At 45.6% G+C, this 25,511-nt stretch overlaps 1 protein-coding gene across 3 annotated transcripts in view; it reads left to right on the forward strand.

The window, feature by feature from the left end:
• The window catches only part of MRAS (muscle RAS oncogene homolog), a 38,254-nt gene extending 13,808 nt beyond the window's left edge, over nucleotides 1–24,446 (forward strand). For 2 of the 3 annotated variants that reach the window (XM_036386624.2, XM_036386626.2), the window contains exons 2-6: nucleotides 6,929–7,142; nucleotides 15,719–15,872; nucleotides 19,010–19,109; nucleotides 20,403–20,482; nucleotides 23,506–24,446. In XM_036386624.2, the coding sequence (XP_036242517.1) occupies nucleotides 6,950–7,142; nucleotides 15,719–15,872; nucleotides 19,010–19,109; nucleotides 20,403–20,482; nucleotides 23,506–23,605 (627 nt within the window). In that variant the 5' untranslated portion in view covers nucleotides 6,929–6,949 and the 3' untranslated portion in view covers nucleotides 23,606–24,446. The remainder of the gene's footprint in view (nucleotides 1–6,928; nucleotides 7,143–15,718; nucleotides 15,873–19,009; nucleotides 19,110–20,402; nucleotides 20,483–23,505) is intronic. The other variant, XM_036386625.2, reaches the window with a different exon arrangement.
• The last annotated feature ends 1,065 nt before the right edge of the window (nucleotides 24,447–25,511 follow it).

The raw sequence follows: 25,511 nt of genomic DNA on the forward strand, positions 1-25,511 counted from the left end.
ATGAGCCCTTCAAGGAGCTGGGCAGAGGGGTGGATGCACTCCTTGTTTGGCAGGGGCTTTGGGACTGATGTGGGAAAGGCAGGGTGGAGCAGTGAGGAGGTCCATGCTGGGCAGTCCTTGGTGCTGCTTAGGATCCCCTCACAGCTCCATGATGCAGCACAGGAATTTGTTGCCTGGACCACTTCCACCTGCCCAAGGTGATGCTGGGTGAGGCCAGGAGGGCTGTGCCATGCACATGTGGTTGCATTGCCAGTGTCCACATGCAGGCAGCAGAACATCTGGGCTGCAAACAGAACATTGCTAAAGCACTGGGCTATTGCTTCAGAAACGTCACTGGGCAGTATTAAGAGCAGCAAACCACCCAAGGCAGTGAATTTGGGGTCTTTTCTATTGGTGTGTCAGCAGACTGGGATGTTTAGGAGGGAAGCTGCCCATTTCCAGGGATTGTGCAAGCAGGAAGGGCAGCTATTGGAATTCGAAGCCGCTTCCTCCACTAAATTTGTTCTTGCTGTGTTATCTCTGCCTGGGCAGGGCAGGGGAACATCTTGGCAATCTGCTTTTTTGCTACAGTATGTTTAGGTCAGCTTCATTGGTTCCATGATAACATAGGAGCGGCCTTCCTGGCCTCACTAGCAAAGAATTTGCAATAGTAATACAGGAATCTGTCATCCCCTGATGTCTCCTGAGAGTTTTGGAAATAAATGAGTAAGGAAAGAGATGGTGGATTTAAGCACACAAGAAGTAATGGAGGTAAGAGTAGCTGAGCCAAGCCCCAGTTACTGAGTATGATGCTCTCATTTCATACCTTGGCAAAAGGCTTGGATCAGCCTCCAGTGGACACCCCTAAACGGGCAACAATACAGTTTTATTTGAGGTCTTAGAGATCAAGGAATGGATCTTGTGTAGCTGCTTTCTGGTCGCATAACTGGATTCTTCTACAGAACTGGTAGTGGCAGAGCTGTAACTACAAATGACCCAAATCTGGCTGAAGTACTGCTTTTAATAATAATAATAATAAAAAATCTGGCATCTGCACCTGACTGTTGGTTTGTCAGTGACTGAACTCTTCTTACATATTTTGAAAAGGACACTACGTCACCCGGGGAAACGGGCTGAAGATTAATGGAGTTGTTGTGGGAGGTGGAGGAGGAGTTGGGAGAGGGAAGCAGAGTTGGTTTTGGATGACATTTGTCGGCGTGATTGACTCATGCTGTGCTGCACTTTACATACATTGGGACACCGACAAGCACGTGCTTCCCAGTAAAAGCAAATGAGTCCCTGAACCCAGGCTGGCCAGGGAAAGCTGCTGCTTAGCTCTTCAGCAAGGGATCCTCCTTACATCACTTAGGGATTCGCAGAGGGGGAAGGTGGGGGGCTGCCTACTATCTAAGCCACTTCCAGTGACGTGGCTTTTTATTATTATTATTTGTTCAGGCTATAATTCTGTGTTTCCTGAAATAACTACCAAGTATTCATCAGGCAGCTCTTGCCTTTAGCTGCCTTTGTGTGAATCTCAAGTGCTTCATTACTCCCCCGGTGTGTTTTCTTTCTCTTACAGTAAATCTGAGCAGCATCTGTGTGGTGGGGGAGGTGATGCAATTTTGGGTTGAAAGGGAGAAAAGGTCTGGCTGGCACAGGAAGCCAGTGAGCAGTTTAGGGAACATAACACTTGGGGTACAGCATCTTTTTGCACAGGAGGAGAATTGATGAGGCCACTTCCAGGACCCACAGTTACATCCCCCCACATTCAAAGCCCAGCCAATTGCAGCTCTTCATTGCTTGGTAGAGGATTTTATTTTTAAACGACAGTTGGTTTAAGGCTTTCTTTTTTTCCCCCTCCCTTTTAGTAGCAATCTGATAGTGCTTTGATCACTACTCCAAAAGGAAATGCCTGTAATTTCCTGTGCAGGTCTTACCAGGTGCTGGGCTCCGTCAGATCCGGAAGCTGATGGGAGTTGGGAGCACCTGTTAGAATCTGCCTTCTTAGAAAACCTCAGAGACTTGAAATTTCATTTGTGTTTTGCAAAACCTAATGCCAGAGCTACAAAGGGCATCAGACTCTGGCTTCCCACGTGACAGATCTGTTCCATGCTGCCTTCCCACTGAAGACTGAACACAGTCCAGCTTTTGTTCAGTGTGTCCTTTTGGAGGCATTGACTGGGAAGGAAATCTGACAGACTGGAGAAAACTTGGCTATGAGTTATTCATTTTTATTTAATAATAATTGGCAGGTTTTTTTCATACACCTACGAGTCTTTGGCTCTTGATGGTTTGGGACATGGTCATGCCTACTTGAGGGAGAAATTCCTGAAGTTCATTCAGTCCTGATCAGCATGACTCAAGGGAAGTAGCAGCCTCCTAAAAGGGCATGTCCTGTCTTTCAAGGATTCTTAGTAGTTCCCAGCCCAAGGGATTGCCTACAACACATCAGGCTGAACTATTTTGGTACCTGGCTGGCGTCTCTGGGTGTGTCGTGGTGGTTGTGTGGCTGCAGCCAGCAGTCTGCAAGAGGAACAGAGAGGGAAGTGTTCAGATTTTGCAGAGTTTCAGCCCTGCAGGCACTGCGTGGAGCTGCTAATGCTTACAAAGTGGCTGGGTAAAAGGGTGTAATCGAGTGAGCTGTGGGCAGGGGAAGAGTTCTTAATTGCAACCGTAGGAGGAGTTGGCAGCCTCGGTGGCTGATAGTCTTCCTCAGGTGAGATTGGCCTCCTCAGGTATTCAGAGCTCTGTCAGGCCATGGGTGAGGAGCCATGGACCAAAACAAGCTGATGATAGGAAAATTGTCTTGGCCATGGGTTGATGGAATCATCAGCATCCGTGCCTATGTATTAGTGTGTGCTAAATCATGGCCTGTCTTGCTGAAGTGGACATCAGCTCCCTAAAGTTGTCCGCTTTGGAGATCTGCAGCAGAGGAGGAGGGAGCTTGGTAGTTCCCACACAGGCCCTGCTGTAGCTTTTCTTGGAGGTTTTATAACAGAATTAAGCAATTTGTGTTGCATGTTGCCATGGAGACTGTAAATCACTGTCATGCTGGTCTTCTCAGCCAGGGAGTTGGTGTCTTTAATTGCACTAACCTCCCCTACAAATCCAGGACTTGGTTCTGAGCTTGCTGACCTTCTGGAAGGGCCTCACCCTGGGAGCTCAGCCTTCAGGACAGCAGAGCAGAAATCAGGGAAAGGGGTGACAGCACATTGAGTATCAACTATCTGGAGTCCATTTTATTTTTTATTATTGTCTTATGTGGCCACAATTCTGCTCAGAAGCTGTGCTTGGACCCACTTGCATTCAGGGCAAGTTTTGTAATGAGGCTGGGATTAGATACGCTACCTACATTTTGTGGGCCAGTCATACAAACTAAGATGAATTTGGTGTTTTTATGTTACTTGGCTGCTCCAAGGGAATAGCTCAGCCCTTCCACTCCACCTCCATGTCCAGACAGGTAAATGGGGTTTTATACAGTTTATTCTGCCTCCTAAAAGAAAATACTTTTTGCTGAGGAGGCTCAGTTTCAGTGACACCCTCGGACCAATGTTTCTTTTTTCTTCCTATCCACCTACCCCAGAAGTAGCCACACTTCTGACTGTCTCAGCATTACTGGCTTGTGCTGTCAGGCCACCAGTCTTGCCAGTGTGTATGAAGATGGTTGTATAAATGGCTGTATAAATCAGCCTCCTTCCAGTGATTAAACCAGAGCCCTGACAGCATTTGCCAGCGTAGGGTATGGATCCTTCTCTGGGCTGCCTCAAAATAAACAACTATATAAATTGTAAGATGATTATCATCAGACCTTATTAGTGTATTACCACATGCTGCTTTGTATTCAGACAATAGATAAAAACATTTGTGCTTCACTTTTCTCAGTCAGATCTACAGCAAACACGCTGATTCTTGCTCCCATCTGAGGAGGACTGTGTCAGTACTCTTGCCAAAAACACATGAAAATTAGCCCAAGTCTTTTGCACTTGCCTGTAGCTCTGTGCACCTTTGTGAGTGTTCAGTCTTTTCCAGGAAATGATATATGTTGTTTTAAAGGTTTGAATCATGAGCTGGTTAAGTTCATAATCTTGTCAAGGCATGAGTTGTCTTCGTGCTTTGGTTATCAGGGTAGATGGAGGGGCAGAGGGATGGAAGTGCTTGACTTTCTGAAGGTTTTCTTTATATGCGGGCATGGCTGGAGCATGAGACCTGTCATCTCAGTAGAAAGAGTAGTGTTTCCATGAGCAGCAAAAACAACCCTGCAGAAACATCTAAACTTGCTGCCTTTTGACACTCTGACGTTTTCATCTGTTGTGTTAGCATCACCTAAGATACAGGAATTGTGCTCAACAGGCCAGCCTATAGTTCTTGACTTATTTTTTTTTTCAATTGTTTTTTTTCAGTTCAGTTCTTGTTGTTTTCCCCAGGCTATGTAAGAGTCAGTCTGGTGGTTCAGACACACAGCATGACCAAACTTCTGGAAACAACGGGAAGCAAATGCCCCGATTCAGCCGATAAGCATGCTGGGCAGAGACACAGTTTGTACAATGGGCTAAACATTATCCTAGCACTTTGGGGAGCATTTCATGCAAGATAAGCTGAGGCTTCTTAGGAGTGGGTTAAAGGGCTGGCACAAAATGTCAGTAAAAATGTAATGCTTGTTGCCAAGCAGCAGCTTGTGGTTTTGTGAGGAGGTCAAAAATCGTGCACAAACGGAGTATGTTTTTCACATCTACAGACTGTCCCCTGCCATGTCAGTAACAATCAGTCTTTCATTCTGCCTGGCTGGAGCTGCTCTGCTGTGTAAAGAAGGATGGGGTGAAATCTTGGCCATGGGCAAAGCAAAAAATGGTCATTAACTGTGTTGGAAGGAGAGGCAGAGCTTTAGCCAGGATCTGTGTCTCAAAAAGCCTGTGAGGATCATCTGACCCCAGAAGGATTACACAAAAATAAAACTTGGTATTTCAAGCAAAAATAAGACATTTACTTGAAATTTATTGGTTTTTCAGTAGCCCAGCCTGCTGTGTATTGATGTGTGGTCTCCTAAATATGAGAAAGTGGCTTACTCAAAAATAGGGCTAAGAAACTTTTCCTTGGGGTTGTTGTGAGGAAATGCAGTGAGACTGTTTGAAACTTCAGCTGGTTTGGTCTTCTCCCCATCCAGCAGATGTTGCTTGCAGTGGAAATTCTTGCTATTCTCAAGAATTTCCTTCAAAGGTGGTTTAGAAACAAGCAGACTTGATCATGTTTCTTGCTCTGAAAATGTTGGCTGGTCTTAATTTGGACAAGAGGTCTTTGCTGTTCTTAGACTCAGAAATCTCATCCTCTGTCTCCTTATGGGCTTTTCTTTTTAGCGGTGGTATGGGGTCTCCAGTGTACTGAAAGAACATGAGACCCCCAAGTTCACCAGGTCAAAAGTGCTTTTATGATTCAATATTTTGGATTAAACCAAAGTAATGATTATGGAGAAAGGGACTAGAGGAATCAAAAACTAGATTAGATGATTATGTTTTTGTGTTTTCACAAGAACACAGCTTCTGTGGCACAGAGCACATCAGACTTGCTTGGTGGCTTCTGAGAATGAAAAAGTTGTATTTTTAATGAAAAAGAAATCCCTAGGGTTATTGGGAAAGCCTCCAAAAGCTTGTATTGGTTGGTGGGGATACAGGTTTGGAGCCAACAGTTTATGGAGGTCCCCTCACAGCAGTCTTGGTCCCACCTCAGCGCTGACCCCAGCCGGTGCCTGCAGCCCAAAGGGCACCAGCAAAACCAGAATGTCTGGGAGCAGGTGCCTGCAGAAAGTGTCACCACAGCTGCTGCTGCACTGAGCAGTATTTTCAAGAAAACCAATACCAGGAAAATCAACTGCCTTGTCTTCAGCCTTATCATTATGATGAATATTTTTTTTCTCCTTAAGTGTGTGAAAGACCTCGCAGAAAATGCAACGGTCATTCAGATCTGGGAGGTGGCCACCTGTTTCCTCTGAGATCTGAGTCAGTATCACTGCTGCCCGAGGGTGGGTGGAGGGCACTTACATGCACAGAACCTCCTGTCTTCCTTCTCCTTAAGTGAGCAGTTTCTGCTGCTGAGTGTTGAAATTGGCCAGTCAGCAACGGCTACCTCTTCTCCCTTCTCCACAAACCTGTGCTGTTGCCCAGTTTCAGCCAGGGAATTTTTTTCATTTTTCTTTTAGGAGGTAGCTCTGAGATGAGGGAAGCAGTGTGACCATGCTGCTGGGAAGCTGCTCTCTAGGCTGTGTCACAGCCACAGGCACCAGCCTTCCTGCCACAGCAGGGTTGAGGGTTTAAAAAAAAGGCAAAACAAAAACCACCTGTTATTCCTGGCCTGCTGCCTTCTTGGTTTTATTTCTCAAACTTGAAAGTGAGAGAGAAGAAAGCAGCTAAGTGCATTTTTGTGTGCTGTCAGAGCCGGGCTTGGACCTTTACCTCCAGTTTCATCCATCACCAGCAGCTCTGCCTGCAGGTCTGGCCCTAGGATGTAACATACCATTTAATGTTTGCTATACCTTGGGTTAAGCAGTGAGGAATAGCACAACTCTGACTTATCAATGGGATTTGGTCACTGGCAACAGGAAACTGTTAGGAGCTTGATAAGTGCACTGAGCCAGGGTGATTTTTGTCATTGCTGTGTGGACCCAACCCCTGTAGGAAAGGTATTCAGTGGCATAGGTGTTGCATGTGCATTTGGTGACAATTAGCAATGCTTGCAGACAAACAAGGCACAGAGGTGGAGATCTCTGCACTTGTAAGTGCTGGGTGTGAGTTGCAGTAGAGCTGTTGGGAAGGATTGGTGCTGCTGCTCCTTTCCAAAAGGATTTTGGATGTCAGAGCTGCCTTCATTCTCACTTCTTAGGCAGCAGGTAAAAGCTGCCTAGTGCATATTGCCCGTTTGTTGTTGCTGCTGAGTGATTGGAGATGATCTGTTTCTCCAGCAGGTGCAGCACACTGGCAGCATGGCTACAAGCGCTGTTCCCAGCGAAAACCTGCCCACATACAAGCTGGTGGTTGTTGGAGATGGTGGTGTGGGCAAGAGTGCTCTCACTATTCAGTTTTTCCAGAAGATTTTTGTGCCAGACTACGACCCAACTATTGAAGACTCCTACCTGAAGCACACGGAAATAGATGGGCAGTGGGCAATTCTTGATGGTAAGCAAGCTACTCTCATGATCCCCTTTCCCTTCTAGGTGAGTGCAATTGCAAATAGTCCTCAGTGTCTCCCACAGCATGTTGTGTCTCTGTCCCTCCTGCTCTGCTGTGGGCTGGCAGGATCTGGAGCTGCAGTGCATGGTCTGCAGCTGGTCTCCAGCAAAGCTTCTGCTTCCAGTTGCTTTGGTTCCAGTTCTGCACAGAAGTGTTTCTTGCAGGCCTGTGAAAACCTACAGATCCTCATTGACATCTGGAGTAGGCTTCTGCAGCCAGTGAATTACAGCCCTGCCAGGTGGCTATTGCTAATGATACTTCATTGAGGCTGAACTTATTCCCTGGGAAATAACTGTGAGTGGGTAACTGAGTGAGTGTTTATAACCAGAAAGAATATTTAATCAAAACTGTTGTCCAGTGACAGTGAAGATTTTTTACAGCTCTTAAACTCAGTCATTCAGGATGATGTTTTCATATTTAATTAGCTATCTCATTTCAATATGGGTAGGGTAGCAGCCTGGAGATCTGTTGTAACCAAGTTTTCAGTTCTTTGAAGAAAAACTGCCTTTTTTTTTTAAACAAAACAACAACAGTGAAACACACAGAAAAAAAACCACACACACACACAAAAAAAAAAAAAACAACAAAAAAAAAGCCCAAAAAAATCCCCAAACCAACCACCTTGATTAGCAGGTGAGGAGAAAGCCCTGTATTGCCTAAAGCTGCAGCTTTTTCATTTATGCTTCATGAAGCAGACTAACTACAGCTACAAAGGGAGTCTTGCTCTTAAACGTTGTAAGTTTTGTTTTCATTTATAGAATAACTAGGTAGTACATAAAATCTAGCAAGTATTTTGTGCCTTAATTACCCAAGTTTATGTATGTGGCCACTAGCATAACTGAGCTAAATTTAGCCTCACTTTTGCCAAGTTCTACCTCCGCCCTCTTATCGTGAAGGTGCTCAAGATCTTTGGTGTCTCTGCATAAGTGTCAGTGGTGTGTGGGGACAGAAAGCTGGGGAATTGTCATGAGTGGTGGAATATGGGTGTTGGTGGGATTTGCTGTGAAGACTGTTAGCTTGGTCTGGAAACCTGAGGTCTTAGTTGCACTCTTAAGGATTTATCAGGTATAATTTAGTGAGTACAAGTGGCCACAAAGTCCTTAAAAGAACAGCTTTTATTCAGAATTAAAAAAAAACAAAACCAGCAAACAACAAAACGAGTTAATCTTGCCAACATTTGTTCATTTGAATATGTTAACAGTTGATATGAGGCAGTATTTGTGAAATTAGTGCTGAAATGTCTATTCTTGTCATCTGCTTTAGAGATATCTGCTCCCAATTAATCATCTCATAATGTATACATGTACCTTTATTTTTAAAATGTCAGTCCTGTATAAAAGAAAAATCCAGTCCTGCTGTAAATTTAATTCATTATTTTGAGTCCAGAATCCAGCCCTCTAAAATGTGTGACCTTTATCTTCACTGGTATGCCCCATGTTGTGATATATGTATACCAGCTGCTCTACCTGTTGGTGTTAGCTGAAACAGCCTTGGCTTTGCAAATTACTGAAAAGTAGAAAAGGCATCTTTTACTGAGTATTTGGAATTTTTGTTTATACAAAACAAACAAAACTTCAACAAAAACCCCAACCAAACCTGATCAGAGTGGGAGTGATGAAAGAAATTGTTTTCAATGAGCAGAAACTTAACCCTTTGTTTTAATGACAAAGCATTTCTTTTGCTCAGATGGAGCTTAATGGCTGTACTTGGGCTGAACAGAATTCAGCTGTGACCTTGAATGGCATTTTGGGAATCCCTGACTTCCAGGGCTTGTGTGCCCACAGATGCTTCACAGCCAGAGAAGTGAAACTGCAGCTGCTTCTCTTTGCTACCACTTGAGATTTTGAACAATCACAATTTTGGAAGAAAGGCAATATTCTTGCCTGAAAAAGGATGTGACCCTTCTCCATCTGCCCTGAAAAAACAGGGCACCAGGACTGACTAACACTTGTGTCATTTGCCTCAGCTCTCTGTCACAGGCTTTGGATCTAGGCCATTCTCAGAGGTCACCATATCCTGGGACAGCTGCTCTGCTCTAGCTGCATGAATCACTTACGGGATAAAATTAGGGACAGACATGATAGGTAGGGTCAAGATGCATCATGATAAATCCTAGACTTTCCAGTTGTTCTTTATGACCAAAGCCTTTACAAGCTGAGGTTTCATGCAGTGCTTGGTGGGCAGAAGCAGCTGCCCACCCCCAAAATAGGAACTAGTTTTGGAACATGAACAAACAAGTTCACGAGGAGCTCTATAAGCTCTCAAACAAGCACGAGGAGCTCTATAAGTTTTGAAATTTTCAGAAACAGTTATTATTAAAAAAAAAAAAATACATAGACATCCAACAACTTAAAAAAAAAAGGGAAACAGTCCACCCTTTTCCAGGCTGTTGCCTGAGCAGTTCTGTACAAAGCATCTCAAACATTTTGTAACTGCACCAGCATTATGTTGTAAAAAAACCCTTCTGCTAGCCAGCTTGCATAAAGCATTTGGCTTCCCTCCATGAAGACCTTCACCCACATTTATTCAAGAGCACCAACTGCCTGCATGATTAAATGTTTGACTTGCATTTTTTTCTCTAGCTGAAATCTCTCAGTGAAAGTAGACTGAAATGGAATAAAATTTAAATCTTGGAGCAAAAGCTACATTCAAAATCTTCCTTTACCTGTTTGTTCTTTGGCTTGGGCATGTTCCATTTTTCTCACCAGGAGTTGTCTGTGATAGTTCCCTGCCTCCCAGAAGATTATGGGACCTGTGTTTGTTGTGTTCGCGTTCCATACTACACAAACCCACTTTGTTGCTGACCTTATGCCAGCTTTAGAAGACCATCAATGCAGTGTTTAGAAGTGTTGTAGAGTGGAAGAGGGCACTTAACCTGAATCAAAGATGTGCAGGCAATTTGTGGCTAGCCCATTTTTTGGTTGCTGCCGCTCTAATGAGGCTTTAGGACCAACCTCCAATTTTCTCTGCATATGTTATCTTGGTTTATTCCCTGCTGGTAGTGCTGAAATCAGCACAGTGCTGTGTTCAGTGAAATGCACATAGGTGCTGTACAGACATGAGGGCAGAATTAAATGAGGGCCAGGGTTAATCTGCTTTGATTAGCTCTTGCTCCAGTTGCATTGCTGTGATTAATTTTGCACATTCCTTTCTGTGTGCAGGCTAACTTAGCAAGTAGCAGAGGATTTCTTTTGGTGTGGCTGCAAAATGCCAGTCTGGAATTATTAATCTGGGCACGAAGCCAAAAGTGGAATACCTTAATATGGCAAAAAGTTCCCTATGGTTCAGAATTCCTTATGGTTCATACATCACACAGAGATAAAAAGGTGGCAAGCAAAGGGATATGAAGAGATGACCACAAGCACATGGCTTGGTCTTGTTGGGAATTAGGCTGAACTCTTAGCTCTCAGTAGGGCTGTGCCAGTTGGTACGAGCCAAACAAGGAATTGTGTTGGCTGAAAGGAAGCTGTGGTCTCCCTTCTCTTCCCTTTCCTTTCCCTGCTATGATTTTGATCAAACTCTCACAGCCTAGAAGTTGTCTCTCTGCTCCTGAGGTTCAGTTTCCCTTCTAGTTCTCTTCCCAAGACCTCCTCCCAGTCCTGGGGTGCCCTTGTGCTGGGCTGGACCTGCACAGCCTGGTGTGCACCCCTGTGCATCACACCCGGCTCTATTCCTTCCCCCACACTCTATCTGCCCTTCCCACCTGTCTATCCCTTGCATCCCTTTTTGTTGAGGGTTTTTGCTTCTAGTCTTTCCTGGGCACACTGTCTGCTTTTCTTCTGGGGAAACTTGAGATCAACTCAGCCACGAGGCCAGAGGGAGATCAAAGGTCACTTCAGATTTGCAGGCAGAAGGGTTGGTTTGTGGCTTGCTTTCTTCTCGTTTTTGTTAATTTAGAGTAGCATCACTAAGAGCATTAAAATTCAAGTTAAATTTGTACTTTCATTATTTTATTTGTGTGTACAGTATTTGCCCTCCCTTAATTGCTGTGATTTTGCAACAATAAATGAGGGGGTTTTGTCTTGGTTTGGATTTTTTTCCTGCCAGGAAAATTTTGATGTTGCAACACGGAAAACACAAAGCTTTGAATACTTGCCCTTTGTTAGAGAAAGGGCTCCTTTAAGGGCTTGCATCTTTTTTCTGTTTATTGATGTGGAAGCCTTTCTTCTTTTTGCTTAAAGAAAGGGCAATAATTCAAGTACTTGGGTTTTCCATGTTATAACTTCTGTGTATTTAGCTAGGGCACAGAAGAAGGGCTCATAAAAGCCCCAGTGTTTTCCTGTCATGTGTTTTTTGCTGAGGAAAGCTGTCATGCCAGGGGCAGCGTGGCTGTGTCTGAGAAGGAGCAGAAGCATCAGAGTGACCGAGTGAAGCATCTGCCTTGCTTTGCACATGGCAAGGGCACCTCATACCTCTTCAAGGTGACTTGGGGTGTGGGGACACAGAATAGGAGCTGTGACCCCAGTACCCCATCTGTGCAGTGCCCAGAATACCAATTCCTCAGCTCTAGCCAGTGGCTGAAAGGAGTGCCCTCTCCCATGGTGCTGCTGATGGGAGACAGAGACTCTGGAGGTGGCTTTCCTCAGCCTGAGGCTCATTAGTTTGACTTGGCAATTCAAGCTCAATTTTCCCATGAGCTTAGGTACCAAGCTGCAGGGCAGTGAAACCCAAAGGCTGAAGGACAGAAAATGGGTTGACATGCCTGTCAGTTCATCTTTATCCCCTCTAGATGCCATGGACAGTGGAGAAACTCTCTTGAGGTGACCTATACACCCTGCTGCCTGGCAAGGTAAAGATGTAGGAGGACATTTTGCCTAGATATGAAAAGAGAAGAGCTCACCTGCACAACCAGATCTGAGCTCCTCGAAGGCTGGGAATGCTGTGTTTGAACTGAATCCAGCCTAGGCTCCAGAAGAAGCCATGCCATTGCTGGCTTAGAGTTCACAGTGTGTCTCTGCCTTTGGTTTAGATTGACCAAGTGCCTTTGTCTCTGGATGGGCACTTGGAGCACTGTCAGTTGCAGAGACATTGCCACATGGTACACCTTGAAGCACCAAGGGCTTCTATTTTGGACCACAATTCCTGTGTATTCCTGGGTTCCTGTGCTTGCTCAGAAGTGCTCTCTAGGCAGCTGCACTCTCGCATAACACATCAGGATTCACATAAAAATGGTATGGAGAGCTCTAAAGGGGCAGGATTCAATTAGCAAGGAGTTCATCACAGCAGCTGGGGGTCACATCCACTGGAAACTCGAAAAGGCCATCTCTTCACTCAGCAACCTCTTACCTGCAAAGCAGGAGACATCCCTGCTGGGCTCTCACAGCCTAATTGCTCTTAGTTTAGTCTCCAGCTGGTCTCATGATAGCTCTAAATGGCTTTGCCCTCTTTGGATGTCTGTTCCTACATCATACATCATCCTTGGCTTCTCTCTCCTTCAGCTTATCCAAATGCTTTCCTAATTGTTCTCCTTGCTTCTTTGGTCAAATCTGTGAGAAGTTTATGAAGTTTTCTGTTGGAAGTCCCTGACTATGTGCAGCCTATGAGTCTGATTTCAGTTCTTGGAAGAATGAGGTAGAAGAAACCCCCTGTGCTTTGGTCCTTGTTTCTGTGCTGGCATTTATGTGCTGCCAGTGGGGCAACTGGTGGTTCAAAGTGTACCAGCTCACAGTTCTCTGCTCATGGTTCTTTCTGTCTTCTGGCATCCTGTCTGTAGAAACAGGAATTTTAAAAGAAGGTGAATGCTGGCTAACATGCTAAATCTTCTCATCCCTTTGGGAAGACAATCACCTTCTGAGCTACCCCTTCCCTAGTTTCTCCTTGCTCCTTCCCATTTCTATAGGTAGGAGTTTTCTTGAAGCTTTTATGCCACAAGGTACCACAAGCAAAGCCACTTATATCTGGCCCTTTTTTGGTGCTGATGCTTTTCAGGATGGGGTGCTTTCCTGCCCACAAAGGATCCAGATCCCTTTCCTCTGTTGTTTGCAATTCACAAAGCACAGAAGTGTTAGGCTGGGGGTTTGCCTTGATGAAGAGCACATTTAATGTTAAGACAAGGTCTTTCTCTGGCCATCTACACAATGCTTGGCCATCTACACAATGCTTAACTTTGTATAAATAACCTTAACCTTCACACTGCTGTGTGTCTTTTACTTACACTTTCAAATTGCCATTTTAAATGCTGCCTGGACTTGCTCACCTTTTTATCAATGCTGCAAGTGAATTCCCTTTAAATAGCAGCTGCTGACACAGCAGCTCTGCCTGTGTTTAGTGTGATGGCCAAGATCCGGGCAAGATAGGAGAGCCCCATGCAGTGGGGTATCCCCACAGCCCCTACAGGGCTTGCCCCCTCTCCCAGGGGATGCAGAGCTTTGGAGAGGCAGCAGCTGGGGATGGGTTGATGGGTGCAAAGGCACAGCTGGATGCTTCTTATGTGTTTCATGAGAAGTTTGCAAATGTGCCAGAGCAAGGGGAAGTCCCTAAGCAAATTACCATGCAGGATACAGCACATCCATCTCCACCTTCCTGCCCACAGCTTGTGCTGGAGCACCTGCCCTGTCTCAGGGGGAGGGAGGGCAGGAGGGCTCGGCTCTCAGTGGGGAGCTCTCCCACTCCCCCACAAGTTGGGTTTGTGTGCTGGCTGTCAGCTCTCAGCCCTGCCCTGACACCGTGTCTAGCTGGAGTCAGATGAGGGCAGCCCAGCCTCTCTGGACAGGTTGGGCAGGTAGGAGAGATCAATTTCCTCTTCTGTCCCAGCTCCAGATTCCTGGCCTTATTCCATGGTAGCAATTCTGCCCAGGGCATAGAAATTTACCAGCACATGCAGTCTCTTTGGGTTTTCTATTTCTTTTTTTTTTCTTTTTTTTCTGTACAGTCCTTAAGAATAGCTGAAATGCCTTTAAGTTGAGACCATTGTTTCCTAGATTTAGAGGGAGGAGCAGGATAAAAGGCTTTGAAGAGGCTCAGGTGACTTTCCAGCAATCTTGGCAAATAAGCCTAAATCTCAGCATCTTTGCAAGAGCCTGGAAGCTCTTTTTACCTTAAGAGCTCATGAAAGCAGACATTCAACGCCAGTTAAGGCAGGAGAACATATGAGGCTGAAGGCTGTAAAGGGCCTGCCAGCACCAAGGATGGTCTCCAAGGTCTTCCAGTGTAGCTGTCTCTCCTCCAGACACGCAGGGGAGGTGTGTGGCTGGCTCCTGGGGTGTGCTGTGACATGTAGCATGTCCACCTGTGCTGATGCAGCAAAATGGTCTTTATTATGGTCCCATCTGGAAACTGGGGCAGCCTGAGCACTTCCCCTACAGGGAACACCTTGCTGGGTCTGTGGCTTGGTTCAGACCAGACAAACCTGTATGAAGCCCTGCTGCTCTGTCAGCAGTATGCTCCTGCCACTGTCTCCAGCCACAGCTACCCTGGGCTTTCCCCATCACTTGTGGGAAGCAGATGTTTACACCACAGGCTGTACAGCAGAGGCAAAACAGTTTTCCCACTCAGCCCAGTTGACTGGGATGTGAAAATACTTGCAGTCATCATGAAGGTCCCATGTTTGCCTCTGGGGTGCAATGATGCATTAGGACTAGTACTTCTGAGCAGCTGGTGCACTCTGAGTGCACCCCATGTTGGTACTGGCACAGCCTAAACTGATGAACTCCTCTGCAAGTCCAGACAAAATCCTGGCTGTGCACAAAGCTGGGGCTCAGGAGCTAGCACTGCTGTGTGGATGTGGTGTTTACCCAGAAGGCTGGGGTAGCTTGTTCCACAAGTGATGGGACCCCCTGCAAGACAGATCCATGGAGAACCATTGAGTTATGGTTCCATTAAGTTTAATCTAGTGGGGAGCAGCATCTGAGTGGCTGTCACAACTGAGGTGTTTTAGGGCATTTGAGCATGGATTTATTCACCAAAACGTGATCACTGTATTGGATGTGCAAGGTACTTAAAGCTTTTCCATCTGTTTTAGTTACCTCCTTAGTATCAGCACACCATTTGAGACTAAATATTTAAGGGGAGTTCCCCAAGGCTCACTCTGAAAGGACAAAATTGTCTAGAAATAATATCCAGGTGTTGAGAAAAAGAAAATGCTTGTAGCTTTTACTTTGGGTTGTCTCCCAGCTCTGCTTCACCAAGCATTTTGTAGGTTATCCCTGACATTTAAACTGGCTTTTAGCTAATCTTCCAGTCTTGGGTTTTCTTTTCTGGGAGAGGGGAAAGTTGGGAGGGTTGTGAAATACTTTGAGCTGTATCTTGCCAGAGGAGCAACTCTCCAAGTTCAGTGATCTGTATTTGGTACTGGAAAAGGAAAATTAAATCCAGAGTGTCATCTTCCCCTGCTCCCAACTTAGGCATACAAGGGCAAGTGAGGTCTGGGACAGAAACCCCCTTGTCAATCCAACGTGATTTCATCACATCTTTGCAGTCTTTGAGGAAGCCCAGCAGAGGCAGAAAGGCCACAGGACACATAGTGGTGCCAGCAGCTACAGGTCCCTCACAGTAATTAAAAACCTTTGTCTCTTCTGTCCTAGTTCTGGATACTGCAGGCCAAGAGGAGTTCAGTGCAATGCGGGAGCAGTACATGAGGACTGGAGATGGTTTCCTCATCGTCTACTCGGTGACAGACAAGGCCAGCTTCGAGCACGTGGACCGGTTCCACCAGCTGATCCTCAGAGTCAAGGACAGGTGGGTGCCATGGGGCTCCCCACCATCCTGGGGGATGGCTGCACGTCTGACCCCAGCTTCTGCCTTCTGCGTGTCCTGAGACAAATCATAAGGTGGCATTTGTGGACCTCATGTGGTGAATAAGAAGGGGTTTACTTCTGATAAGCATGAAGGGCTTTCAGTGTGAAAGGGTCAGTGGTGTTACAATGGAGTGAGAATGTGTCAGAAGGGAGAAACTTCTGCCAGAGCAGTGTGAGAAAGAGAGATCAGACACCTTTGAAGGTAACCAGCTCAGCTCTGAAGAGAGGGAAGGATGCTCTGTGCACAGTGCAGGCACTTCAGGATCACCAGCAAGGGGTCAGCAAGCATTTCAGCCCTAATTATTTTGTGTGTCCTGGTACCATCTTCCTGTCCCTGGCTTGTGCCAAACACACCTTCGAAGGCCCTGCATTATTTGGGGATGTGAGCAAGTGTCTTGAAGGGGAAAAAACTTGTGCTGGAACTGTATTTGTTACCAGGGGTGTGATGTAGTTAATGCACTGTGCTCTGCAGTGAACAATTACATAGAATAAAACATCTGTCTGTGCCTGGGGAGACAGCAAGTGAGGTCGCCTCTCTCCTTCTTGCATGTGCAGGGGAGAAGGTAGCACTGGGAATTTAATCATGGTAAATAAATGTGTCCTGGCACAGTGAGGGGAAGCTGCTGGTTTATCTACAAGATAACTCCCTCTTCCCATCCTGGTTCAAGAGGCAGTGGATCCATTCTCACTGGGTGGGGTGTGAATTAAGCCCTTATATGTCTGCAGCTTTGAATCACTTAGTTCTTCCGTTCATAATGACTTTTAATTATGGAAGTCATCAAGAAAAGTCACCAGAGGGTTTGGGCCTCGTTGCTGGCTTCCTTTCACAGCTCTGAATAACTTCCCCACAGGAAGGGTGGACTCCTATCATGTGAGGTTCACAGCTGACAGCTCTTCCAGTAAGGCATCCAAAGTGTAACCCACAAGAGTGAAAAGTAAAGGAAAAACCACCCTTTGATTTCATTGAAATGAAGAAGAATGTCAGTCCCTCAGTCAGCCTCTCAGATCACAGCAGCCTCAGCACTGCTGGCTTAGCTTGGGGCAAAGTAAATCTGTTTCTAAAAGCTGAAGGAGACGGGACAGAATTTCCTGTAACCTGCCCCCAATCTGATGCTGATTTTATCTAATTTAACTTGGTGAAAATAAGATGTGGCATTCACTGTTTGCTCTGGACTGAAACTTTTGCCCTCCATACATGCTGTGCAGTGCTGCAGCAGCGTGTGAGAGGCAGGAAGTGAAACGGGCTGGCGAGGCTGTTTGTGCTCCCCGCTCAGCGCCACTCCGAGCGTGAGGAGCGTATTAATGCTTCACCAAAACCTGAGCTGGGGCAGAAAATCGCAGCAGTGGGAGCAATGTGAGTAAAAAGCCCTCCTGCTAAACCCACAGCGAGCTGGGAGCAGAGCATCACCCTGGTTTTCAGTCTGGCAGGCAGTTTTGGCAACTTAAAATCCAAAAGAATTGCAGGCTGCTGTGTTAGCAGGGCTGTTCAAAGCCTTCCTCCCATTTTCTTTCCACAACTTTCATTATAGTAAAATTTCCAACTGTAGCAGCTTTGTCCAACTAGCAGTTGTACAGCTTACAATAGGGAACAAAGTCCCCATAGAGTTTTATGCCTGATGTAAACAAGGAAAATGAGATACCATCCAAAAGTAATCCCTTTCTAATCAATGTGCTGCAAGCCACAAAGCAATCAAATAATTCAGACAAGCAAACATTTTGCTCCAGAAGGATCAGAGTCAAAATATATCAATGCTCAGGTATTAACATTAAATCACAGTCACATTATCAGAATGAATAACTCTAAGACTCATTTAAAATGCAGAGTGCAGTACAGTATTTTTCCAGCCAGAGCAATGGGGCAACATGCCAGAGGGAAGATGGAGCTCTTATCATCTCGATGAAAAATGACCCAGAAACGCTGTTTAAAAATCCAGAGTTACCAGGGAAGTGTTTTATACAGAAATTAGTATGGCCAGCTGCTCCTTACCCCAGTAAAATCAGCTCTGTTACAGCAGAGAACACTGGGATCATTTAGGAGGACTTAAATATAAGACAACAATACTGCAGTAAGTGTCAGTGATCAGAAGGGACCTCCTCCCTCCCAGCAGTGGCCAAGAGGCCCTGCAGCAGCTGATTGCTCTGTTTCATTAAGCCAGAGGAGAGAGTGTGGCACTGCCAACACCTCCCTCCCATGGCTCCCAACCTTGGTTCTGTTTATCACTGGAACAGTGGAGCTTTCTGCAGGGGGAGAGGGAGAGAGCCTTGCACAGGACATACTGTGGATAAATGGATCTCTTCTCAGGTGGTAGCTGAAGGCAGGCACTTACATGCCAAGTAGTTAAGGAAATACTGAGTATTATTGCAGAGGGAGATGGGTTTGGTATTTTTTTCTGGGATTAGAAACAGGAGATGGTAGGTAATAGCACTGGAAGCTTAACAAATCTCTTTGGTTCCTTCCAGCCTCCTTCCAGCCACCACTGCCAAGCCCAGTTTGTCTTGGGGTAACAGCTGATGGGCTTCTCTTTGCACCCACTCATTTTCTCCACCATTTGATGCCCCTCTAAGCACTAGCTCCCAGAGTCCATCTTTCTGTCCCCCACAGTTGCTCTCAGTAGATGACCAGGAAAGAAATTACTCCAATTCTTCCATCATCCTCAGTATCTTGCCAAGATATGCAGTCACTGAGATGCCTTAACTAATACAAAAGAGTCCCAGTCTCTTGTCCAAGATCTGTCTTTATGTCTCAGTTGATTTTCTGGCTGATTCTCTAGATCTTTCTTCACCTAGTTGGATCTTCAGGCTTAGTTATCATCAGGCATTGCAGAAATTGTGACAATAAGTTCCTGAAGTCTCTACGAATAACAAGGAATGTGTGCATAAATGCAACTTGTCAAGTAAATTTTTACAATATGAACATATGTATAGCACAGCCTGGGGGTTTCCTTTTTATTTCTTTACACATATGTGGTATGTCTGTAGCTGAATGTTAGATGATGTCAGAATCAAAAAGTGAAATTTATGCTCATAATTTTTGTTGTAGTGTGGTAATAATTGGGTGGTGGTTTTGATGTTTTCCAGGGAGTCTTTTCCAATGATTTTGGTGGCAAACAAAGTTGATCTAATGCACTTACGGAAAATTACAAGAGAACAGGGGAGAGAAATGGCAACAAAACATAACGTAAGTTTGCAGGATTATTTAATGGCTTCTTTAAAGTCCTATTACAGGCATTCAGAATCAAAAGCTGTGCTCATTAGGAGCTGCATTAAAGCTTACAATGAAACATTTGTAAATACAGTTTTGACTACTACAAAGTAGCAGTTCTGCAGTTTCCTTCCAGTAGGGCCAATTCATCACTGAAACCAGAACCTCTGCTGTGCACCAGGCTGTAGGAGAGGTGTGGCCATCACTGAGACTTCTGTACAAGGTGTCTGAAAGTGCTGAGAAGTGTTCAGGATGAGGGAAGAAAGTGCACCTCCCTGGAGTGAAAAGGCAGAGTCAGGCATTAGGAGGTAAATCCAGGTGCCTGAGCTTGTTAAAGATAATGAAGTTAACAGGGTTGTTAAGCCTATATAAACCTGGCCCACCATCTCAGCTCTGCATTATTCATGCTGTTAGTTTAGCCTGAGAAATTGGTCTTAGATGGGTGTAGATCACATGCTGCTCCACTAATCACCTCGAAATGCCAGCAGCCCTGAATACCCAGAGGGATACAGCAACTCCCTTAGGAGGTGGAACTGAAGGAAAAGTTAAAGGCAAACAAGCCTGAGACCTCTTGGCAGCTTGCTGTGCCTAAAGGGCAAGTGTGTGGTGGTTTCTAAGCAGACCTCGATGGGAGTTTGGCAGGGCAGGTTCACTCCCCCTCCCCACGGAATCTGGTTTCTGTCAGAGCCAGGACACCTAAACTGCAGCACAGCATGTTGTATCCATCTGTATACGCACGCCTTGGAAAAGGCCATGCATGAAAATACCTTATCAGAGGCAGTTTTATAAATCTGCCAGTGTGCTGGACAAGCACTCTAGGAGGCCCCATCTGGCTGTCAGACTTTGAAGGGGAAGATCATTTTACACTGAAGGGGAATTGTAGTCATGAAATATTCATGCAGTAGTCCCAATAAAATGTGGCAAGCAAGAATTTTTGGCAAGTGCTGGTCTTTCAACAACCTTTGGCTATTTTCATGTCTGTGAGCAGAGCTCAGGGGGAGAGAACATCTGACAACATGAAGTCTGAGATTATTCTCCCCCAAACCCACACCTCAATAGCAGCTGTTTAGCCTGGTGCTTATTCCAGACCTTTTGTAAGCAGTCACTGACCTTGCTGCAAGCGTGAGGGTGTTGATAGCAGTGTCATGGCAACACTTTGTTTACCTGTATTTCTGTGGTATTAGCAGCCCGTTTCTCCAGCCTTCAGGCTTTTCATTTTGAAACTGGTATTATCACTGATCTCTTTCATGATACACTTCTCTCCTCCAGATTCCTTATATAGAAACCAGTGCCAAGGACCCACCTCTGAACGTGGACAAAGCCTTCCATGATCTCGTGAGGGTAATAAGGTAAGCTGAAAACTCCTCCCTTCCTTACTGCCCATGGATGGGACGTGCAGGAGTCATGGCCCAGAGAGTCAGGAGCCAACTTCTGGGGAGCCAGGTTTTCTTGGGGGTGGGATATTTCTGGTGTTTATTAACTTTCTTGTCCTGTATCTGCTTAGGTCTGTTACTAGCCCTTAGCTACCTGTGCAGGACATCAGTACCATGCCCAGTAAGAAGTAGCTGTGGCTGTAATGAAAATATTTTATTCAATGAACAGTGCAAAACCTACTATAATGGTCAGCTCTAAAAGGCTGGCATTGAAAGCTCTGGACCAGTAATTTGGGTTTTCATAGTTTTGTCCTCTCAGGATCTTGCCTTGCTAGAAGTTAAAAAGGACCGGCAAAAAATTCTACAAAATTCTAATTCTGTAGGTGACTTCTAACATTTTCTGCTCGCTAAATGGAAAAAATTAGGCCATTTTGTATGAGAAACTGCATGACCTAATGGCTAAGCCCCAGGTTTCCTCAGACTGCAGAGGTTTGTTCCCAGTTCTGGCATGAGCTGCCTTTGCTCGTTTTGGCAGACGCGCTCTCCGGGCGAACCCCTGCTCGGGCTGCCAGCAGGGAGGGACTGCCTTCCCAGAGCCCGACTCCCCTGCAGGAAAAGAGCTGCACACACATCCCAGTATCTCCCTGATAACCTCAGTTCTCTCTGAGAAGATTTGTTTTTCTGGCACTAGTTGTCTGCCAGATTTTCTGGGCCCTCATTTTTCATGTTTTGGGAGGGCACTGAGCTGAAATCATGCTCCTCCCTGCCGCGCAAAGCGCCTCGCCCGGCAATTAAACCACAAGGCACTTATTCACAGCATATCTGTACTTGTGAATATCCTAGCAGAGCCTCAAGCCAGCCTCCATCAAAACCAGATGGTACTGCCCACTCTTCCCACATGTCTCAAAAGCAGAGGGCAGAAAGTCTTTGGAGAACTGAGTTGGAAGTGTCCCAAGCTCTTTCCCAACTGTTCTCTAACTCAGTATTAGCTGGCTGGATATTACTTTTGTGTTGCAGCAAGCTCTTACCACCATCTACTCTGCTCTGCAGGAAAGAAAAACAGCCAAAAAAGATGGAAAGGCTTTGTTTGCTTTCTCCACGTAACACAGCTCCAAGCAGGCTGAAAGGAGTATTGTAATGAGGCATTACTAATTTCAAGCCCTGAAAATGCACTCCATAACCTCAAAAATAAGTGGTACACCTCAGTTTCCTGAGTAGCTACTGTGAAATCCATGCCAGCCTGTGATGTCAAGGGCACCAGCAATGTTCACAAGAGCTGGAACTTGGGTTAAGTCAGAGAGCAGGAAGATGCTGTATGATCTGGCTGGTCATTGGCTACAAAGCAGCTTTGCTTGGTTTTTGGACTTTACAAACTGTCCATAGTCAAGGGTAGCATCACCTATCAGGTATTGTTTTTCTGGTTTTCAAGTAAGCTTTTTCAAATAAAATGCAAATTTCAGCTCCTTGATAACTGTCATTGACAAAGTGCTTTGCAAATGAAGTGCTTCCTCAGAGCCCTTGTGAGCTCTCAGGGTGAGGATGCTTGTTCAGGGTTGCACTGTTGGTGCTTCTTGCACTTGGCTGATTCCCAGTTTATTTAGCTTCATGCAAGAAACTGTTGTCTGGAAGTAATCCAGAAAGGAGCAGGGTGATTGAGTCCACTCAATGGATGTTTTAAATTTCCTGTGCCCCTTTTATGCTGCAGCAGTGCACACACAGGAACTGTCACAGCAGAAGCCCTGAGCAGGCCCAGGGTGTGGTTTCTGGATCTCTAAAACAGATCCAGAAGATCTAAAACAGATCCACAGCTTGTGGTCACTTAGTGTTTATCCAGATTTAAAGTATTTTTTTAAATTACATCTTTGTAGTTTTGAGCTTTAAAGTCTTATGTTTTTCACATCTCCAGCCCTCATATTCACCAAGAAAAAGTCTTACTAGTCAAGGCTGAGTTTTTCAGGTAGTTGCAAGAATTTGGAAGCTGAGGCTGTAAGAGAAACACCAGCTAAAGCCATAGTGATTTATGCCCCAGTGATGTCTCATCCTGGTCTGGATTACTTGGTATGAACACTTGGTTTAATGCCTGGAATATTACATGACCAAGAGGCTGCTTTTGAACTGTTCAGACTCTCAGGTTTGAATCTATGGAAGCTGCTGGTGTCTGTATGTTTTATCTTGCACTAAAATCTGCATCTACAGGCTGCCTGTCAGGTGTTTGAGCTACAGAGCCTTCACTGGATTTGCACTGCTGGGCTAGCAGAGTAGCTGCTGCAGCTGGGTGCAGCTGCAAACAGGCATTTGGACAGTACCTCACCTTACTGGACAGGGAGAAGCCCTGAACAGAATGCTTCAGAGGCTGCTCACAGCTCCAGGGCACACTGCTGGAGGGCTCTCAGCTGTGTGTTCCTGGTGGCTGTGACTTCAGACAGCCAGGGACATCTTTCTGGGGTCAGCTCATTCTCTGTGCACCAGTGCTCTTCACAACATCAGAGGAAGCCAGAGTCCCTTCAGCAGCAAACTCAGTTTATTTTTTAGCTCCCCTCCATCACCAAGTCTGCATGAGTGCAGCTGGCTAAGGGCAATGCCAGCTGAATGGCAGAAGAGTGTATTTCTCTGTGCTCTCTGTATCTCTCTCATCATCTTCCCTACTGAGTGTCAGCAGTGTAATGGATGACATTGCATCGCTTGGAGCATCCTGTTTCCCAGAGGAGCCCCCATGGCAGGGGAGGAGGCAGCAGTTCACCATGGGCAGCTGGAGGCATAGTGCCCTGGCAGGACATACATCCCTGCCATTATCCTTAATGGCTTCTTTCCTCTTTCCTGAAGAATTCAGGCCAGGCCCAGCAGTGTGGCATGAAAAGCCATGCAGTGCTGGAAGGGTATATGGAGAAATGTATACACATATGCACACCAAGATACTGCTCTACAGGCTGCCCAGGGCTCTGGATCCAGCCCAGCCTTATGTCTCACCTGCCTGCTTTCTTCTCTGTCTCCCAAAACAGGCAACAGATCCCAGAGAAAAGCCAGAAGAAGAAGAAAAAGACCAAATGGCGGGGGGACAGAGCCACGGGCTCCCACAAACTCCAGTGTGTGATTTTGTGACAGGACACCTTGGGAGTGCCTTGGATGCCTCCCTCCTCCCCTCCTGACCCCCAGCAGCCCGGGTGAGGAGCTGCAGCCCGATGCTGATGCCCACAGGGCCCCGTGGTCCCCCGGGCTCCTACGGCGGCTCAGACCCAGAGCAGGCGGCTCAAAGGGTCCGGACCCTGGAGAGGGGCTGCACGTCAGGGCCAGCGTGGGAGCTGTGTCAATGGGAGGCAGAAGGGATCAGCAGGACCTCAACTCTCAAACATCCCCAGCACCTTCCAGGGGCCTCCATGATGTTTATAAAAACAAAACAAAACAAAAAAAGGCAGAAGTTAAAAAAAAGTGTTGGTTTGATCTGCAAACATTTCTCTTTGTGACCCATTTCTGAACAGCCTTGAATAGACCCCCTGTTTGGTACAGTTGTCTGTGTTTGTGGGGGAAGGGAAAGGGTTTTTCTTTCTCTTAATTTTTTTTTTGTCCTCTTCTTCTTTTTTGTTGTTTGCTCAGCAAGTGCTGGGTTGCAAAGAAACAATGGCCAGGCTTAGATTTTTTGCACTGGACTCTCTCTTGGGCAGCAGTGCCAAAACACAGCTTCATATGAAAGTGCATAGATTTGGAGGAAGAAAATTAATTCCAGCTGCTCTGGGTGCTCCAGACATTGTGTCAGACTCTGGAGGGTTGCCAGCTCACAGACCATAAACTCCAGTTTAGGAAAGGAGGTTTGGGCTTGGATTATGTATTTTTTTCTTACCCTTCGTCAAGAGGTTTTGTTTCTGTTTTGTAACTTCGGACATGTCAAACTTAAAGCATTTTGTTAACCTTAAAGTATTTAAATTAAAGTAATTTACAAATGGAAGGGTATTTCATTTTTGGGGGAGGGGGGTGGAGGGGAAGGGAGAGAGGAAGTAAAATCTGAACTGAATTTGTTGTTTGGGTGTTGAATTTCTCCCTCATAAATGCATGTAAAGTGGTGTGATCTAAATCACTCTATTATTCCTTAACCTTTCCCTGCAAAGCCACTCGTGGGTAGATTAATTGTTTTGCTTTTCCCAGGCTCATCTCACACACACAGGAAACAAAATCTGTTTATGGAGTTTGGCTCAATGTTTCTTCTTCTCCCTCCTTCGCCAAGTTGGTGACTTGAAAGGAAGAGGTGTTTTTAAAATGATTCAAGTGGGATGGGTCTCTTCATAAGCTGACTCTATCTAAAATGTCTCCCTGAAAACAGCAAGGACTAAATATGCCTTATGAAAAGACAAGGCAAAAACCCTGCAAGCATTCAAACTGCCATCTGTAGCACCAGAAATATGGCTGTGCACATCCTGGAGGGGCCACGTGTTCTTTCACACCTTTCCTGGCAGGAAGAACTGCAGTAGCAAATTTGTCTTTAATGGTATGTCATGTGCTGGATTGAATCCATTGGCTCCATTCACATGGTCACCAAATCTGTTTAAAAGTAGCAACTTGCTTTTCATCACTTGAATCCTATTCAAATATGCTTTGTGGGCATGATTTAAAATATTGGCAGAGTATGAATGCCTGTGATTTATGTGTCTGAGCACAGAAAATCCTGGTATTGGATATTGAAGATATCCATCCAAGATGATGATCATCACAAACTTAGTTGTCCCTACTTGTCTATTTGCCCCCAGATTTCATTTCTTGACCCTTTGCCAGGTCACTTTTTAGAAGTGAGTTGGCTGCTGATTATTTTTCAGGTGAATGAGGGTAATGGAAACATGTTCTTAATTTGTCCAGTCTTCATTGCAGCCAGAAGATGGCAAAGGCCTGTGGCTGGCTCAGCAAGCTGCTTGGAGTAATGCTGGCTCTGCTGCCTCTGTCCCCTTTGGTGTGGTGACAGATGCTGGGGATGGATTAAGCAGAGGGATATTGGAAAGAAGTGTCTCTCACAGACTCTTAG

The sequence above is a fragment of the Molothrus ater genome, chromosome 7 (assembly GCF_012460135.2).
Source record: "Molothrus ater isolate BHLD 08-10-18 breed brown headed cowbird chromosome 7, BPBGC_Mater_1.1, whole genome shotgun sequence".
NCBI classification, from domain to species: Eukaryota; Metazoa; Chordata; class Aves; order Passeriformes; family Icteridae; genus Molothrus; species Molothrus ater.